The sequence below is a fragment of the Octopus bimaculoides genome, chromosome Z (assembly GCF_046866305.1).
Source record: "Octopus bimaculoides isolate indiv1 chromosome Z, ASM4686630v1, whole genome shotgun sequence".
Classification (NCBI taxonomy): Eukaryota; Metazoa; Mollusca; class Cephalopoda; order Octopoda; family Octopodidae; genus Octopus; species Octopus bimaculoides.
Genome location: NC_142944.1, coordinates 27,028,312 through 27,048,311, shown reverse-complemented (window position 1 = coordinate 27,048,311; position 20,000 = coordinate 27,028,312). Strand labels below are relative to the sequence as shown.

The window sequence follows — 20,000 nt, the reverse complement described above, 5'->3', positions numbered from 1 at the left end:
ATACGACGGGCTTCTTTCAGTTTCAGCCTAATAATCCACTCACAAGGCTTTGGTCGGCCCGAGGCTGTAGTAGAAGACACTGAACCCGGAACCATGTAGTTGGTAAGCAAGCTACTTACCACTCAGCCATTGCTACGCCTATATATTTATATATATATATAAGTAAAAAGTAAAAAGTAAGAGTCAAAAGGAAGAGTAAGTACGGTTAGGCAGTTTTTTAATCGCTACAAATGTTTCGATACATACATATCCTCGTATATACAGGACTTAAAGTTAAGTTTAAACTAAATTATGTAACGATTTATGTTTTTTTAGACGATATGTGTGTGTTTATGTATATCTCTGCATATCTCTGTGTGTATATTTCTATGCATATATATATATATAAACTAAAAATAACAGAAACAGTCCACATAATAAGACAAAGAATTCTTTTAATGCATCTTAAATGATTCGTTACAATTGTTTTTGTAAAAACTCTTGCAACGTCAGTTTTCGCAAAAGTCGAAGTGGAAATTTACGTAATGTTTGTAGTTTTAGACATTAGTGTGGCACTTCATCTGTGTTTGTGTGTGTGTATATGTGCATAACACACACACACACACACACACACACACACACACACACACACACACACACACACACACACACACACACACACTTTTATTCTTTTACTTGTTTCTGACATTTGACTGCGGTCATATGTTTCATGGTGAGCAGAACCTCGGAAGTAGTAAATATCCAAGCGAGGTGTATACCACAAGGTACTCTTCAGATCAAGGACTTGATTATATGAAGTTTAATTTGTCGTTAAGAAGCCCATGTTAACACGCGGAATGAATTCTAGTAGTCTGCGGATATTTACTACTTCCGCTATGAAACATATGTAGCCCTTACTTTATCTACTCCATAGATATATATAATCAAATGAATAATAACAGGTTTTCTCTGTGTACACAACAGGAATATCCTATTTAATACTTACCAATCATAGGCCGGAACTAGAGGTTTATCAAATCCGACCTGGTGCATATCTTTTCAAGTACCTGATAATAGTATGACAACAAAAGAAAGAACGAGACCTCTATATTGTGTAAATAGTGGAATTTATCTGTGATATAATATGTGACAATTCGGTTGTCATAATAAAAGTTCGAGTTATGGATGTCGAGGCGGAAAACTGCTCCGGCATCTCGTCAGTTATTAAGGCAATAATTGTCACATATTATATTACACACACACACACACACACACACACACACACACACACATAAATATATATATATATATTTGTATATATAGATCTCTATAAAAAATCTGATAAAAATATTGTACCTGTTATCAACGTAGCAAAATTCTCATATGAAAGGTTGTTTATCATACAATTTTGTGTGTATATCAATTTAAATAAGAGCTATAACGCGATCGAAATGTTCATAGGTCATTAATAAAGATTAATGACCTATGAACATTTCGATGCAATATCCCGACTCTCACCTGTATGTTATAAAATATGGAATATTGTATCTCTTCAGGGTCAGATTTGATTAATTCATAGCAGACAGTAAATAACAGACAACATTAATAGTTGTCATTAAATTACATGTGTATAAACAGGTTGAAATGACATGAAACATATTGACACTGCATACAATATCGGTTAAGAAAACCGTTACATAGTAAAGTAAGTAGTGTTGTTAAATTAGGATATAAACCTAGGATGTTAAGTAGCGAACGAGTAAGGGACGCTGAAAATTTCAATAAAAACCGTTGGACTTTTGAAAGTAAATAAAACGAAGAAAGAAAATAAACTGCTATATATTATAGTAAAAGAATATATTTATAAATTAATGGTCAATGAGAGGTAAATCTAGTAAATAATATTTATGTAAAATATAATCTACTCAAATGTATATAATCATATCAAATAATTATATTTCATTTTAAGTTTAGAACAGTAATGCGACTTATTTTAAGGTTATGTAAACAAGATAAATTAGAGAATAAACTATAGATGATAAATAATAAGTAAAATAAATTAGGTTACATTCAGATCGCAGCTATCAAAGTTTAAGAAAAATTATAATAAATTAACTTAGTAATGGGGTTCAGATACAATATTAAAAATAATATATATATATATATATATATATATATATATATATATATATATATATATATATATATATATATATATATATATATGTATGTATGTATGTATGTATGTATGTATGTATGTATGTACATATATATACATATACATATATATATATAGATATATACACACAAGTATATATATATATATATACATACATATATATATATAAATAATATATATATATATGTAAATAATATATATATATATATATATATATATATATATATATATATATATATATATATATATATATATATATATATATATATATTATTTATATTATCATGTGATCGAACGCCACATGATAAGTTTTATCTACACATAAACACACACGCACACTTATATACATTCGAACACATGTACATACATACCCCCACTCTCTCTTTTAGCTGTGCCCTCAATATTAAGAGCATTCTAGTTAGCACCCATGAACCACGAGTAGAAGCAGGATACTCATGCAGGGACTACAACAGATGCTTGGTCACTGCGAAACCAAGGGAATCGTCTATGAAGCTGAGGTTCTAGCCGATCCTAATTGTAGCAACAACACCAGCAACTTCCCCAGCGGCTACTACAGCAGCAGGGACGACAGAACCAATAGTAGCAGCAGCAGCATTGACACGAAGAGAACCAGCGGCAGCACCATCGCCAGCGATAACAACAATAACAACATCAACAACAGCAATGGCAGTATCCCTAACGGCAGCGGCCACTCAGCAGCTTCCCCAACGTCTACTACAGTAGCAGACTCGACATTTCCAATAGTAGCAGTAGCAGTCACACGAACAGAACCAGCGGCAGCACCATCATCAGCGATAACAACAATAACTGGAATGGTAGTACCTCTAACGGAAATAGCAGCAGAGTCATTGCCAATAATATCTATAGCATCAGTGACAGCACCTCCATCAATGACGATGACCATAACAACAACATCTTTACCAACACCAGCAGTGGCGGCACCAAAACCATCGCCACCTCCAATGATACCAACACTAACAGTGCCAGTACCAGCAACAGTGGTAGCAGCAACGCCAACACCAACACAAACAGACACAGCACCGCCAACACCCGACCACGGAGATACATCAGCTGCTCCAGGAATACGATGAAAACAACGCCTCTCAGACCACAAATCCTCCTTCAGGCTACCGGAAAGGAGATTCGTTACGTCATTAGCCAACCGTGTATGGCAGCTGAAAGATAATGGTATTCCATACACAATATCATGGAGAATCGTAGAAAATTCAGGTCCTTACATAAACGGGACCAAGCGTTGTAAACTATGCATAGCAGAACAGGCGAGGATTCTAAAGGACTCCCTCAACCCGAACGATAGCCAAAGGGAGACAATCCCCTGTTGTTGACATTGAGTAGCGAGGTCCTTTCCCCCTCCATATTCTAGAGAGCCACTCGTTAGAAAGTTTTTGAGCCAACCGGTTTTGGGATCTGACGATACACCATAAAGCTACACGCTTTATGGACGTGAAACCCAGGATAATCCCATAAACCGGCTTTATCTAACTTTATATATATATATATATACTCTTTTACTGTCTTTTGTTCGTTTTAGCCATGCTACTGCGGTCATGCTGGAGTACCACCGCGGTTTCGCTTATTTCCTCAGTCTGAGGTGTTTCACATCACCACTCCTGTATGTACTTTTGTCCCAGCTGTTGGCTCATTTGGTGCACTGCCCTCATCTGTACCTCATATCAGGCTCTTCGTTCCTTTTTGAAGACATCTACTTCCACCTTATGGAGATTTCTTCATTTTTGTGGCAGCGCATTGAAGAACTGTGGGCCTTGGAACCCCAGGCTTTTGCAGAACCTTTCGGTCGTAAAAGCACTCGACTACAAACAACCACTAGCCGTACATAAATTCCCCACCCTACCTTGCTTTATTCATAAATACTTTCTTTTTTCCCCCCATGACCAAAAATATTTCCTCACCCCCTCCCATCCAATTCCTCTTTAAATGCCAACCCCACTATTGAATTCTGTGATTCAACCTACCAGCTGAAACTACTGTATTATCTACTACCATCCTGTTCAATTCCCCCTTTCTCTCACTCCTCCATATTTTATTTTATTTTATTCTATTTTCTTTTTTTCTTCTTTTTCTTTCTCTTCTTTCTTCCCTTCTTCTATTACTTAATTCTCCCCACATTTATATACCCCTCACATACTGTGCCCTCCACACATTCTGATTGAATCCTCTTTGCGTCAATACGTACCTCCTTGCGACAATGTAGCCTTTAAGCTAGTGAAGATATCCTTGGCCTGAAGAGTAGCCTGCGGTATGCACTTCACTTGGATTTTACCACTTCTGAGGTTCCACTCGCTATGAAATATATGTACCTCGGATTTTCTATACTCTTTTTCGTAACTCTTGTATTCTTCTTCACACACTCGGCAACCCTGGTCGCCTACCGTGGAATATAAAAGAACTTTTTTTAGCTCATCGTTCTTCAACAAAGGGAAAAAAATCTGCAGCCTTGCGTCTCAATAAACCACTATTGTTCCTGAAAGTTGTTTTTTTATATTCACTTCAGATTACTCGAAGCTAACTTTCTTCCTACACTTCGATCCCTCGTTCTTATTAGCAGCTCGTTACCTCAACCGCACGCTGTGTTGTGGTTCACTTCACTGTTGTCTGCGACTTCATGGTTCACTCCACTTGTCTGTGACGCACTTTGTTCTATGTTGATTTTACACGCTTGATTCTTCACACCACGAGATTCTTTTCACCCGCGTGTTTTGTTTTAATTTTTCTGTTTGTTAGTATATTGCATATTTTCTGTGCTTCTGTGCGTTAGTATTTTTCTGTGCTTTTTCTGTGCTAGTATTTTTACATATTGTTCATTTCATGTTATTCTTATCGTAGTTTACAAATCCAAGTCTGAAAACGTTACTCAACTTTGGAGTTTTGGAAGCAGACGCCCCCTTCACATACACACACACGCACATGGATGCATAAATGCACATATAAACTTATATATGAATACATACATCCACATGCACTTATATATTAATGATATACACAATTACATGACAGTTATACATAATACTGAAATACGCATAAAGTATGCACATGCAGACAAATATATTAATAAAACAAATTAAAATAATTATAAAAACATAAAATCAATGAAAAGACAAAAGAAACAGTAAGATGTTGATTTTATTACAATGAACAGGTCATGTCACAATGAACTACAATGAACAGGTCATGTCACAGACGCTAAGCTATAAATTTTACAGGGTACAACCTTAAAGTTGACACGCTTCGCTTAGCGCAGAAAATTTCTGTCTCGGTATTGGCTAAAAATAGAGTTTTTCCTATTTCTAAACCTCAGCAACTTTTCCTCCAATTTTTTCTCCACAGCATCATACCTTCATAGCAATGAGACTACATTATTATAGCCGATTTTCAGATTTTTCTTCCTTTTAAAACAACCATATTTTGCGAATGAAAAAAATCAGATCTATATATATATATATATATATATAATATATATATATATATATATATATATATATATATATATATATATATATATATATATATATATATATATATATATATATATATATATATATATATATATATATATATATTATAATCTTATGTCACTGGTGTCAGGGGGAGGTTGGTCGGGGGCTCCTTGTGTAAGGATATTCGTTTCCTTTACATTTGTGGTCAGACCAAATCGGGAATACAAATTTTCGAAGAGGTTCACAACCTCCTGAAGATCAAAAACCGAGTGTGCGGGTGTGGCGTTGTCTTCAGCAAACTACCGCTCATGTACTTTGGCGAAGGCGGTAAGTCGATGCGCTCTGAAGTGGGTGGTGTTGAAAAGTCCTCCATCCATTTTGTGTATCTACACCAGGAGCCAAATCAGGGATGTCATGGATCGTGGCACCGAGATAGAGGGAAAACAGTGGGTGTGAGGATGTATCCTTGGTTCAGGCCAGTCGTAATTGGAATGGAACCGGAGAGAGCACTCATGGCGATGACCCAGCCAGTTATTCCGTCATGTGGGGCCTGAATGAAGTCGAAGCGGGTAAAACGGTGAGGATATCCTTTCCATACTCCTCTACGGCCGTCAGATGTAGGTGTTGTATCGATGTGACTTGAAGAAAATCGAACATTTCCAAAGGTACAAACTTTGCACAACCAGATGATTCGATAAAAGACTGTATAACTAATGAAGAGCTTCTACTCCAGAATGTACTAAACTACCATGATACCTCTGCCGATCAGGATACGTGTACCTCAAACGCGCGTTCTTCGTCAACTCACCTTGCGGAGATGACCTCAGGCACCAAGCCTCTCGGAGCTCCCAAATTCCGTTTCCGATACCAGCTCCAGGCTACTAACCTCTGCTGCTCAACTGGCCCAAATACCTGGGAGACAATCGCCAAGGGCCGCTCAAAGTTGTCATCGTCGAGGGAACGGTCCAGACGGAAAATAACAGACGTCAAAGGCGCAAAGAACGACTCGCACTTCCTTGTCCTCTGCTAACCCTCCTCTGCGATAAATGCTGCCGGCTCTTGTGTACCACATTGGCCTGAACAGCCACCTCAAGCACTGGTACCTTTCGCACCCATTAAGATGAAGAAGGTCACTCACTTGCTATAGATTTAATACATGGACATGAGTTAATGCCAACGACGATATATATATATATATATATATATATATATATATATATATATATATATATATATATATCTTTTTATTCTTTCAGTCATTTGACTGTGGCCATGCTGGAGCACCGACTTAAAAGGTTTTAGTCGTAAATCAGCACACGTTTTCGACGATTTTTCTGACAGAGGTAGTCGAATTTAAACCTAGGCGTTATGAGCCGCTGACGAAGAGTAAGATTGTCTACATCAAAATCCGAAACCACGATCCGGCTATGTACGGTGGGGACTTACCATTGTTTGTCAATTACTTAAGACAATGTGTTTGTGGCTTTGAGTTCGTTCAACTCTAATCTTTAGAAAAGCGGTGTTAGTCAGTACCATCTGTCACTTTAGTGGCCTCTATTAATTTCGACTTTAGGTTCTAATTACTAATAAGCCACCCTTTTAAATTTGTTGTTTACACACACACATATATGTATGTATATATATATATATATATATATATATATATATATATATATATATATATATATATATATATATATATATATATATATATATATATATATATATATATGTATATATATATGTATGTATGTATGTATGTATGTATGTAGCCATGTGTATGTATATATATATATGTGTGTGTGTGTGTGTGTGTGTGTGTGTATATAAATGTGTGTATCTCTCTCTTTCTTTCTCTTTCTCTCTCTCTCTCCATATATAAATATATATATAAATCACCAGACCTCATGTGAAATGAAGTTTGGTGATAGCTATAAAAGGTATAATTCTTTACTTGACCGATTTTTATGAAGCTTGGCAGTTGGATAAAATAAAGCCATATGACTGAATTTAGAAACAACAAAACTGAATTGAAAGTTGCAGGATTTATTTTTGATTTTATTTTACAAATTTTACTTTAGAACATTCAATACAATGCATAAAGACATGATACTTTTCAATCATCTGAAGCTCAATGGTCCATACGTCAAAGGGTTAGGGAAATGTACGAAAAAAGGCAGGACAGATTCTGTTCTCAGAGACAAAGAAATGTGGGGACATGTATATTTATGCGTGTGTGTGTGCGTGCGCGCGTGCGAGTGTGCGCGTGCGCGTATGAGTTTGTGTGCATGCGTCTGTGTCTTTATGTGTACAATATAAAGAGTCATATATATATACCATATATATGTATTATATATATATATATATATATATATATATATATATATATACACAAAAGCGTAGCATATATGGCATTTGTTCGCTCCCTTGTTTTCAATATATTAGACATGGATGTTGTGTCATTAACCATCTAGAGTGGCCTCTGGGGGTTAAAAAGATTACTAGCATTATTTACATTATTTAAATTATTTATATTTGACGGATATTTGTCCTCATCTTGTTTGTTGTTTTGGCTGATATACCCTCCAACCTTCATCAGGTGTCTTGGAGAAATTTTGAACCTGGGTTCTCATTCCTAAGGTCTTTTTTAATATTATTATTATTATTATCATTATTATTATTAAGGTCACTGCCTGGAATCGAACTCGGAATCTTGGGGTTATTAGCCCGCGCTCTTAACCACTACGCCATATGCCTGCAAAAAAGATGAGGACAAATATAAATAATGTAAATAATATAAATAATGTACATAATTCCTCATCTCTTAAATATAGAACAGTAGTAGCATTGTTCTATGCAGAACAACTACATTGAGGTGGTAACAACCATTACTTTTCCGTAGAGTTACTAGTTACATCTCTTATAGAGATTTTAGGACTAGCAACTTTGCTTGTTTTATATATATATATATATATATATATATATATATATATATATTGGGGCATCCCATAAATAATGCATTTTTTGATACTTCTTTTATTTTTCAAAATTAAGATAAACAAAGTTCTATCTATCTGGTAGTCTTGCAAGGCTGCGCTTCCAAAATACTGTTCTGGCCTCGTCTACAGAATTCATATTTTTTCCGTCCAAATGATTTTAAAGTCTGTGAAATAAATGATAACCGGATGAGGCAATGTCCGGCGAATATGGTGAGTGGGGCATCGTTTCCCATTCAAACTGTTCCAGCCTTAGGAATGTCATCCTCGCTGTATGTGGTCGAGCATTATCCTGATGAAAGAACACCTTTCGTCTTGAAACCAAAGATGGTCGTTTTTCTTCTAGCATTGACTTAAGTCGCTGCAGTTGCTCGCAGTAGATCTCCTTTGCTATCGACCAAACAAATAACAACACCTTACGTGGGTGAAGACCTTCTTTAGCCTGGGGTGCTGGTGTTTCTCCTTTCCCTACCCACTGTCTTCGGCGAGTGACATTTTTATAGAGAACTATTTGGGTCCATAAAAGGTTCATTCGTGAAACGTAACAGCAAAGAAGAGAACACATTCACTCTCTGTGTGCGATTAGACTCGGAAAGTTTGTGAAGAACCCATTGAGCCAATTTGCTGACTTTTCCGATGGCACACAGGTGTCGATGATTGTTTGAATGACCAAATCCAAGCTTCTCTGCTAGTTCCTCAACAGTTACGATGGGATTTTGTTCCCCCAGTGTTTGCAGGACGTCCTCGTCGAGCTCTACAGGTCTTCCAGGACGAGGCTTGTCTTCTAGGCTGTAGTTTTCGGCTCGGAATTTATGGACCACCGTTGACACTGACTTACGCTTATTGTCCGATCTCCATATATCGTATTAATATTTCTCGCACTTTCCGTTGTTACTTTTATTGAACTCATAAAGCAAAATATGCCGAATATACCCCTTTGTCATGTTCAGTATAGCTTTGAAAAAATAGCTGTTAAAATCGAACTGCACTCTTCAAAACTTGCGCTAAGAATAAGAATAAGGTAAAATTACTATTTGGTTATATAGAAAGTTGATGCAGGTAGTTTATCCCATTCTTCGACTTTTAGTTCATGCAATTGAAAAAAAAAACATATTATTTATGGGATGACCCAATATATATATATATATATACATACATATAAACAGTGTTATGAAAATTAATAATATCTTCGAAAATATATATCAGCGCAAAATTATCAAGGTAATCCAAATTGGTGAAATTCCAACTGAATATCTGAAAAATTTTTAGCTGTTAATAAACGCTAGCAAAAAGGAACACCTAAATCAAATTAAACTTGAGACATTCATTCATTCAACCAATAGCGATGTCATTGAATAATTTACATTATAAAAGTATAAAAGATAAAAAATACCATACTAATTCTATTGTTTGGAATCTACATAGAACAATAATCTAAGAAAAATGACCTAAAAATGAGTATTTTTATATACAATTATTGATGACATCACTGGATAACTAAACAATAAAAACTACTAACCAGAATTCTACGTTAAGCTTAATAAATAACTAAAAAATAAAAACTACAGATGATAATTCTACGTAATGCTTAATAGAAACTTAGATACTTTACGTCACAATAATTAACTATTTATTTAATATATTAAACCTTTTATAGCAGAAACAGGTGTCTTGCTATAACGGAGGGGCACTGGAGGAGGTGATTCGGTATCAGATGAAAGGTTAGAGTGTGACAGAGAAATAGACAGGTAGAAATATGTATCATCATCTTATATAATAATTGAAAAATTAATATAATTAATAATATATACAATTATTGGTAACTTCACTGGATAACAAAAGAATAAAAAATACAGATAAGAATTCTGTTATGCTTAATAGAATCTTAGATACTTCACATATGTGTCACCATCATCATCATCAGCAGCAGCAGCATCATCAACATCATCACCACCACCACCACCACCACCACCACCACCATCATCATCATCATCATCATCATCATCGTTTAAGTCCATCTTCCATGCCTGCATGGGTAGGACACAGTAGCTTAGAGTAATTTTCCACCTGGCCAGTAATATGTGCATATATATACACATATATATAGAGGCAAATTTGTTGTCGAAAATGCATCTAAATTTGAAAAACTTGTAATTGTTAAAAATAAATTTATTTACATATATACCAAACTAGTTTCAACAATATTTTTTGTTTATCAATGGTAAAAATTTAGAATTATGAATTAGGAAAAAATCTTTAAAAGTTTCTATGTTGACAAGTTTAAATGTTCATAACAGTCAATAATATTAAAACTGTGCATCAGTTTGTTTGAATGTAAAACGTTCATTAGTGTTAGTAGTGATCGACAAGAAATGAATATCATCAAAGTTTCAGTCATACTGAGTTAAGAATGAAAAACAAGGGAAAAATGAAGATAGTAAAAAAAATTTTGGGGGTTTACAATTTTTTACTATCTTCATTTCTCCCTTGTTTTTTTCCCCTTTTACAATTACAAGTTCTTCAAATTTAGGTTAATTTTCAGCAACAAATTTGCCTATATTTTTCCTGCGTGGAAATACACCCCTCCTCTGTTATATATATATATATATATATATATATATATATATATATATATATATATATATATATATATATATATATATATATATATATATATATATTTATATATATATATATATAAATATGTGTGTGTGTATGTGTGCGTGCGTGCGTGTGCGTGTATGTGTGTATGTATATTACGGAGATGTACTTGCTTAACAAGTAACCTGATCTAAGATCGTGTGCTGAAACAAAAACAATTGCAGTGTAGAAGGTGTTTATAAACCATTTAAAAACACACAAAAACCATTAGATTCACTTCAACATTTAAATTTAATTTGCCAAAATATTTTCGTTGCTTTCAGACCGCGACCTGTTCATTGACAAAATTCCGTGCAGCACGGAGTTTTGTCAGTGAGCAGGTCGCGGTCTCAAAGCAATGAATATACATATATATATATATATATATATATATATATATATATATATATATATATATACATATATATATATATATATATATATATATATATATATATATATATATATATATATATATATATATATATATATATATATATATATATATATATATATATATATATATATATATATATATATATATATATATATATATATATATATATATATATATATATATATATATATAATATATATATATTTAAATAAGAAAAATGTACTTACAAATAACGAATACTGAATTTAAAAAATGATATAATAGAATGTACTGCAATAAACTGATTTCATTATGTATAATGTGCAGCATTTACCTTGGAGGTCAAACTACTTGAGTATGATGGAGGTGGAGGAGAAAGGCAGAACCAAATAACTGAAACTTATTCGCTGATTTTTGCCCTTTTCGCCACGCTCTCCTCGCTTTCATCTGCAGGAGTTTTCGATAAAACCCTGTCCAATGAGGTCTGTTTTATCTTCACTTTCAGAATGTTTCTGAAATGAGTTAAGCAAGTGTCATTAAATAGCGCTGTCACACGCTCAGTTGCAACTTTTTTCTGAAAAGTTTCTCCCACATTCCCAACATTTCCTTTATCGCACTGGTAGAGATAACCTCCTCCGTGTCACCTATTTCCTGCAAAACCTCCGTGTGCTTCTGCGTCTATAGTTCCTTTAGCTCTTCCATTGTCAGTTCTTCGAAGTGCTCCTCGATGAGTTCGTTGATATCAGGCCCATGGACTTGCCAAGGGATACAATCTCCTCCATCACTGCCGTTTCGGGTTGGAGTTTTTCAAAGTCCGTTTCAGACACAACCTCAGGTCACAGCTTCTTCCACGCAGAGGTCAAGGTCCTCTTTGTAACACCCTGCCAGAACATATCAATAATTCTGAGGCATATCACGATGGCCCTTCCAGAATTCTCGAAGGGTGAGGTCTATGCTTTCCGTCACCTCAAAACAGCGGCGGAACAGATGCTTGGTGAAGAGCTTCTTGAAATTAGAAATCACCTGCTGAACCATGGGCTGCAGGAAAGGAGTGGTGTTGGGTGGAAGATAGAGAACCTTTATAAACTTGAACTCGGGTGAGCATGTCCATTGTTCAGGAAGAGAAGGGCTTGCAGGGATAGATTATTTTCCTGGAGATATTTTTAAACGCCAGGACCAAAGACCAAATTCACCCACTCCACAAAGAACTGCCTAGTGACCCACGCCGTTGGGTTTGCCTTCCTCATAACCTAAAGCTTTTCTTTCAGAATCTTATGTGACTTAAAAGCTCTGGGGTTCTCCAAATGATAAACGAGCAGCGGCTTAACCTTGCAGTCGCCGCTTGCATTGGTGCACAGAACGAGGGTTAGCCTGTCCTTCATGGGTGTTTTGTCTGGCATCCTCTTCTCTACGTTACATAAGTCCTCCCTGGCATCTTCTTCCAAAAAAAGTCCTGTCTCGTCACAGGTGAAGACTTGCTGGGGGGATGCTATAATTCCGGCAAAAGTTTGAGGTAATTCTCAGCTGCCTTTACATCCGCGCTTGCTGCCTTACCATATCTAACAATGGAGTGAATGCCGATCGTCTTTTTAAAATTCTCGAACCAGCCCCGACTGGCTTTAAATGGCTCATCCAATGCCTCATCCGTACAAGTGCCTGGAGTTTGCTGCAGCAAATCAGCGTAAATAACTCGTGCCATCTCGCAGATTATAGCCTCCGCCACGGTATCTCCAGCGAGTTGTTTCTCCGTAAACGACACCATCAGCAACTTCTCCATATTTTCATGAATAGATGTCCGCTGTTTAGAAATTATTTTAACGCCCTTGACAGGTGTTATAGCCTTTATCGACTCCTGCTTTAGTATGGTGCAGATCGTAGAAGTGCTATGCTCGTACTGCTTCGTCAAGTCGACTACATGCGCACCTTGGTCATGTTTTTCAATAATTTCTTTCTTTAATTTAATGCACATCATCTGCTTCTTCTTGTTAGCACTGTCCTTCGCATTCACTTCCTTCGGACCCATAGTTGGAAAAACGAAGTTTAGCAAAATAACTGCAATCACAATTGCGAGCACAGCACTCATGCTTCTGTAACCTGCAACGACTATATAAGCATTTTACCTGCCGTCTAGCTAACGATCTACTAACAATCTTCGCACCTGCTAATGTGTATGTCTGCCTAGCTATCGATCTACTAATTTTCTTCGCACATGCTAACGTGCATGTCTGTCTAGCTATAGAGTGAGACACTGGATGCTGAGCGGATGTTACAACGTTCACTGTGACGTTTGCTACGTGAACTAGCGATGGGTATCTGAAGCTGGCTCGTAACCCGAATTTTAGCTCGAAACTCAAAGCAAGAATTCGGCCGAAAGACTGCTCATATCTCGAAAACTCATTAGTTGGGACACTCGTAAGTCAATGTATCACTGTATATATATATATATATATATATATATATATATATATATATATATATAAGGATAAGATCGATATTTAAATATCGATTTTTATCAAGCGGCCAGCGTTATATATATATATATATATATATATATATATATACATACATACATATGTGCGTGTATGTATATATTTACAAATATGTTTATGTGTGTATATATATATAATGATTGTTTCATCTTGGGAGATGATAACCGTCTCATCAACACACACACCACACCCCATCACACCACACAGTACAATCACTCCGTTGATGAGTCTTTAGATGACTTTTAAGACCAGCTGCAGGCTGACAGGTCTTAAAACTCAAGTGAGAGATATTATTCAAGTTTATTCTATATATTTGCCCTTTGGAATCTGATTCAGAAGGAATGTTTTTGTGAACTAGCATTTGTCTTTTAAGTCCAGATACTGTCTTACAAGTTTTTTGACATATGACGAAGTTTGATCAATAAGTATCCGGACTATTGCCATAGCAACGAAGCGCTAAGACACGCAGAGTGAAGCCGCTTGGCAGATTGACCCTGTGCATGTGCACTAAATCTTAGCGTTCTAGCTCACTTCCGCTGTTTACAACAGTGCTTGGAAGGAAGGTGTGTAGCATGTGGTCGTCGCATTGACCATGACATGAAAAGTTGTCATGGCCATACCTGTTCAGAGGCTTACGCAAATTAGCAGAAAGTGTAAGGAGAGGAATGTATGAGCCGCACACAAGTGTAAGAGTGGTTCAGACATTTCCAAGATGGTCGAAAAAATGGTCGACATTGCCGAACGTTCTGGGAGACCCGCAGCCAGTAGAACTGTGAAAAACATCGCAGATGTGCATGCAGCTGTGAGAGGAAATCGTCGAATCACCATCCGTGAGTTATCAGAGGATGTGAAGATTAGTTACGGTTCAATTCAGTCCATTATCACTGAAGATTTCGGTATGAGACGCGTGTCTGCTAAGTTTGTGCCAAAAGTGCTTTCAGCTGACCAGGAAGACACTCAGATTTCAGTTGCACAATACGTCCTTGATTATGTCGAGAGCGATAAAAACTTTCTGAAAATTTTGCGTAGGCCTCTGAGCAGGTATCGCCAAGCTTTTGGCAAAATTTGACGCAGATTCTCTGCTTAACTTTCTCACTCATGGTCAATACGACAGCCACACACTACACTTCCTTCCTTTACTGCTGTAAATTGCGGAAGTGAGCTACAACGTTAAATCTTAGAGTGCATACACAGCAGTGTTTAAGGTCAATCTTTGCCAAGCGGCTCAACTCTGCGTGCTTTAGATTCGTTACTATGCAGTAAGCCGTATACTTATAGATCAGACCACGTATGTATGTATATACGTATGTGTGTGCATATATATATATTTATATATATATATATATATATATACATATATATATATATATATATATACATATATATATATATACATACATACATACACGCGCGCGCGCACACACACATACACACACGACAGGTTTCTTTCAGTTGAAGTTAATTAAAATATATTTGTGACATATTTCAACTGCTAAAAGTTAAATTCACTGCTTGGCACTAATATTACAGTAATTACCATGACTTTGGCGGTGTAGTGGAACAAAACAATCAATGTTGTTGACTGTACTTTAATTAAATCTATAGCTTTATTAAGGTCTGTCCAGAGTTGCCTCTTAGATATTTCTCATTGATAACGGCTAAGGAACCAGAAACATCGATATCTGGGTATCCTGATAGATGGCAATACTGGACGGACATTATGTTTTTACACCTTTTTACCGTAAGAGAAAATTTTCTCCATGGTAACTGCAGTGAATTTGCCTTTTAGCAGTTCAAGTATGTCACAAATACACATGGAAACTAGATCCTAAAAGACGAGCACACATGGTGAGTAGAAAGAAAACTATTATGAAAACAGTAATAATAAAGATAATCAGCAAAAATATAAAACAAGCGCAAACTTTATAAAGCCTAATAATAAAGATGTAGATAGCTTAATATATAGAAAATGTGATTGCACCAGGAGAACCCAATGCAAATTTTAAAATACCTGTAAGGTAAGAAATACCGTCTGTAGATGTGTAGTAATGACAGATAAAAATAGATATTACTCTGTTTAGGTTAGTTCATGCTTTATAAAGCAAAGAACAATAAATCATGAAAATTCGTTCAAGAAAATTTTCAACAAGTCTTAACAAGCTTAAGTGGTCGCTCAAGGATGAAATTATTAGATATTCACTAAAATGGGAAATTATTAGTACTGTGAAACCTTATAATATAGATGCAATTTATGCCTGGAGAAATTATACCAAATATTTATTTTAAATAAATTAGTTAACACCAGACAAGAAAGAAGTTTAAATTGCTTACACAAGCAACATTTTCTTTTTAAAAAATTTAAATTATAGAATGCATTAAACTACATAATTTCAATAAACTTTTTTCTCTAAACATAACTAAAGAATACAAAAACATAAGTCAATTTATGAACTTATATATTATATAACCTAAAAACACTTTAAAACAATAACAATGATAAGTTAGAAGAATTTAAAATACAACTGACTACTTCTTTTAATAACCAAGTACCTAGTAATTAACCACTACTACTATTAACAAACTTCAGAAAAATACAAATCCATCAAAAAGTCATGTGACTATAAAGTATGCAGAATCAATCAAAAGAAAAGTATTCTATAAATAATCACTTCCCAACAGACCATGAAAAATGCCAACTTTCAACAAACACTGCAGCTGCTGAATTTTACCTAAATAATCAGTTAAGAAAAACAGCTCATCGATAAATGACATGGTACCCGAAGAGATTGTACTAATAAAGCATAAATCGCTGCATATAAACATGCAACAATATGAAATTAATGCGATTGAAACACGTGTCGGACAATTATTATGAATAAACTAACAGGAAATAAACAAAAAGTTTGAATGTTCACATTCTTCAATCTCCTTATTATCGATATTGTACTTTACACTCTAAATAGCCGAGGAATAAACTATAACTTGGGATGGGAGTTAAAGGAAGTTTACCAAAGAATGCACCATATGAAGGAACCAGCTTTGGCATTTAACTTACAGAACTTCAGTATCTGCCTGAATATTATGTCCCTCCTTTTACTATATGTGTGTGTATACGTATGTATGCATGTATGTATGTTTACAAACATACTATTCATATATAAACATATACATACACCTACATATATGTATATACATATACACACGCACACGCACATATATTTACATATACATACACACACCTGTATGTATGTCTACACACATACTAAACATTATGTTAACATTGTTTGTGACTCCTATCTCTTTTTGTATTTCAATTGTCCTTTTGTTTCCCTTTGCCCCGACATCCATTTGGTGACAGTTCTTGAGATTTCTTTTCTTAGAGTTAATTTATTACCATAAGTGACATTTGTTCGTCCACAAATACTAATCCACACACACACACACACACACACACACACACACACACACACACACACACACACACACACACACACACACACACACACACACACTCACACACACACACACACACACATATATATATATATATATATATATATATATATATATATATATATATATATATATGTATATATATATATATATATATATATATATATATATATATATATATATATATATATATATGTATATGTATATATATATATATATATATATATCTATCTATATATATATGTATATATATATATATATATATATATGTGTGTGTGTGTATATATATATATATATATATATATATATATATATATATGTATGTATATATATATATATATATATATATATATATATATATATATATATATATATATATATATATATATATATATATATATATATATATGTTTTGATTAAATGCATAGTTCAATATAAATGTCTGTTTCTTTTTGTTCTCTTTGGGCCATTTGATATCTTATGGTTTAATTTTACTAAACCACTAAATTATGAGGATGTAAACACTCCAAAACTGGTTGTCAAATGGCGGTGGGACAGACAGACAGATAGGTAGACAGACAGACAGACATATACACGCGCGCGCGCAGTTTCCATCTAGCAAATCCACTCACAAGGCTTTGGTTAGCTCAAGGATATAATAGAAGACACTTGCTCTATATGACACCCAGTAGGACTGAATCTGGAGCCTTGTGGTTGGGAAGCAATCTTCATACCACGCAGCCATACCTGCACCTAATAATTCACACATACTCATATATATATATATATATATATATATATATATATATATATATCTCCTCTCTCTTACTCTCTCTCACTCTCTTCTCTCGTACTCCCCCCTCTCTCACTCTTACTCTCTACACTCTTACTCTCCTACTCTTTCACTCCTCTTTCTCTCCTCTCTCTTACTCTCTCTCACTCTCTTCTCTCGTACTCCCCCCTCCCCCCTCTCCCGTACTCCCCCCTCTCTCACTCTTACTCTCTACACTCTTACTCTCCTACTCTCTACACTCTTACTCTCTTACTCTCTCACCCTTACTCTCTCACTCTCTTCCCCCCTCTCTCTCTCTCTTTCTCTTCCTTTCTTCTTCCCCCCCCCCCCATACCCCTCTTCCCTCTCTCTCACTCTCTTTCTCTTCCTCTCTTTCTCTTCCTCTCTTTCTCTTCCTCTCTTTCTCCCCCCATACCCACCTTCCCCTCTTTTCCCCCCCATACCCACCTTCCCCCTCTCTCAATCCCCCTTCCCTCTCTTATACCCACCCTCTCTCCTCTCTTCCTCTCCCCTCCCATACCCATCTTCCCCCTCTCTTACATCCACCTTCCCCTTCTCCCTCCTCGTCAACACCCCCTCATAAGCTCATCCCACCACACCCCAACACACTCCTACTCTACCTTCCCACTCCACCCCATCCAATTCCTTACACCCACCACCCACCCCTACCCACATACCCCACCCTACCCACATACCCCTACCCCTACCTCTACCCCACACTCCACCCATGCCTTCCCCACCTCCCAACACCCTCACATCACACCACACCAATACCCTTGCATCACACCACGCACACCACACCAATACCCTCGCATCACACCACGCACACACTACAACTGACCTACTACTTTCTTCCTTTCTCCCTTCCCCCATTTTCACACTACATACGTCAAGATCACCAGCAGTCTACCTCCCACACACAGCCCCTCGTTCCCGATCACCGTTTGTTATCTCCCCCTTTCTTAGCTCTCCTGAAATAAGAATTTCTAACTTCCGGTCAGTCATTGTTATGATCGGCCATTATTATGATTGACCGTTGACTGAACACTATTCAATTTTTTTTCTCCGTGTTTTTCTCCTTGTCTCCGTATTCTTTCTGTTGAAGAGCGTAGCTCGAAACGTCAAAGACTTTCCGTATTCCCGAGCGTCATACTAATATATACTTTTGTTATTTACACCACCTGTCCTCGTCTGTTGTTATTTTTTGTATATTCTCCCATATATATATATATATATATATATATATATATATATATATATATATATATATATATATATATATATATATATATGGGGAAATAAGTGAAATAAACATCAGAGATGCTTTGTACCATGCTGAAACTGCAGGAGCTACTCAGATGTTTTGCAATGCTGGAAACCCTTCCGTATCATCAGCAGGAGTCTGAGGGTCACAACTGCTTCACCTCTTAGCCTGTACAATTTACCTGAGCAGGGTAGCGAGGCAGTAGGTACAAGTATGACTGTGGGGTAAGGGCAAGTATCTTCTACTATAAATTTGGGCTAATCAAAGCCTTGAGAGGTATTTGGTAGACATAAGCTGAAAGAAACCTATGTTGTATATATGCATGCGTGTGTGT

At 35.8% G+C, this 20,000-nt stretch overlaps 1 protein-coding gene across 9 annotated transcripts in view; it reads left to right on the top strand.

Moving 5' to 3' along the window:
• Positions 1-20,000, top strand: part of LOC106867678 (uncharacterized) — a 31,332-nt gene that overhangs the window by 3,850 nt on the left and 7,482 nt on the right. For 4 of the 9 annotated variants that reach the window (XM_089364989.1, XM_089364990.1, XM_014912615.3 and 1 more), the window contains one exon: positions 2,548-4,688. The exons of 3 other annotated variants lie outside the window; for them this stretch is intronic. In XM_089364989.1, coding sequence (XP_089221115.1) covers positions 2,614-3,270 — 657 coding nt within the window. In that variant the 5' untranslated portion in view covers positions 2,548-2,613 and the 3' untranslated portion in view covers positions 3,271-4,688. Of the gene's footprint in view, positions 1-20; positions 103-2,547; positions 4,689-20,000 lie in introns of those variants that run through there. 2 more of the 9 variants (XM_089364988.1, XM_089364992.1) reach the window with 1 other exon arrangement.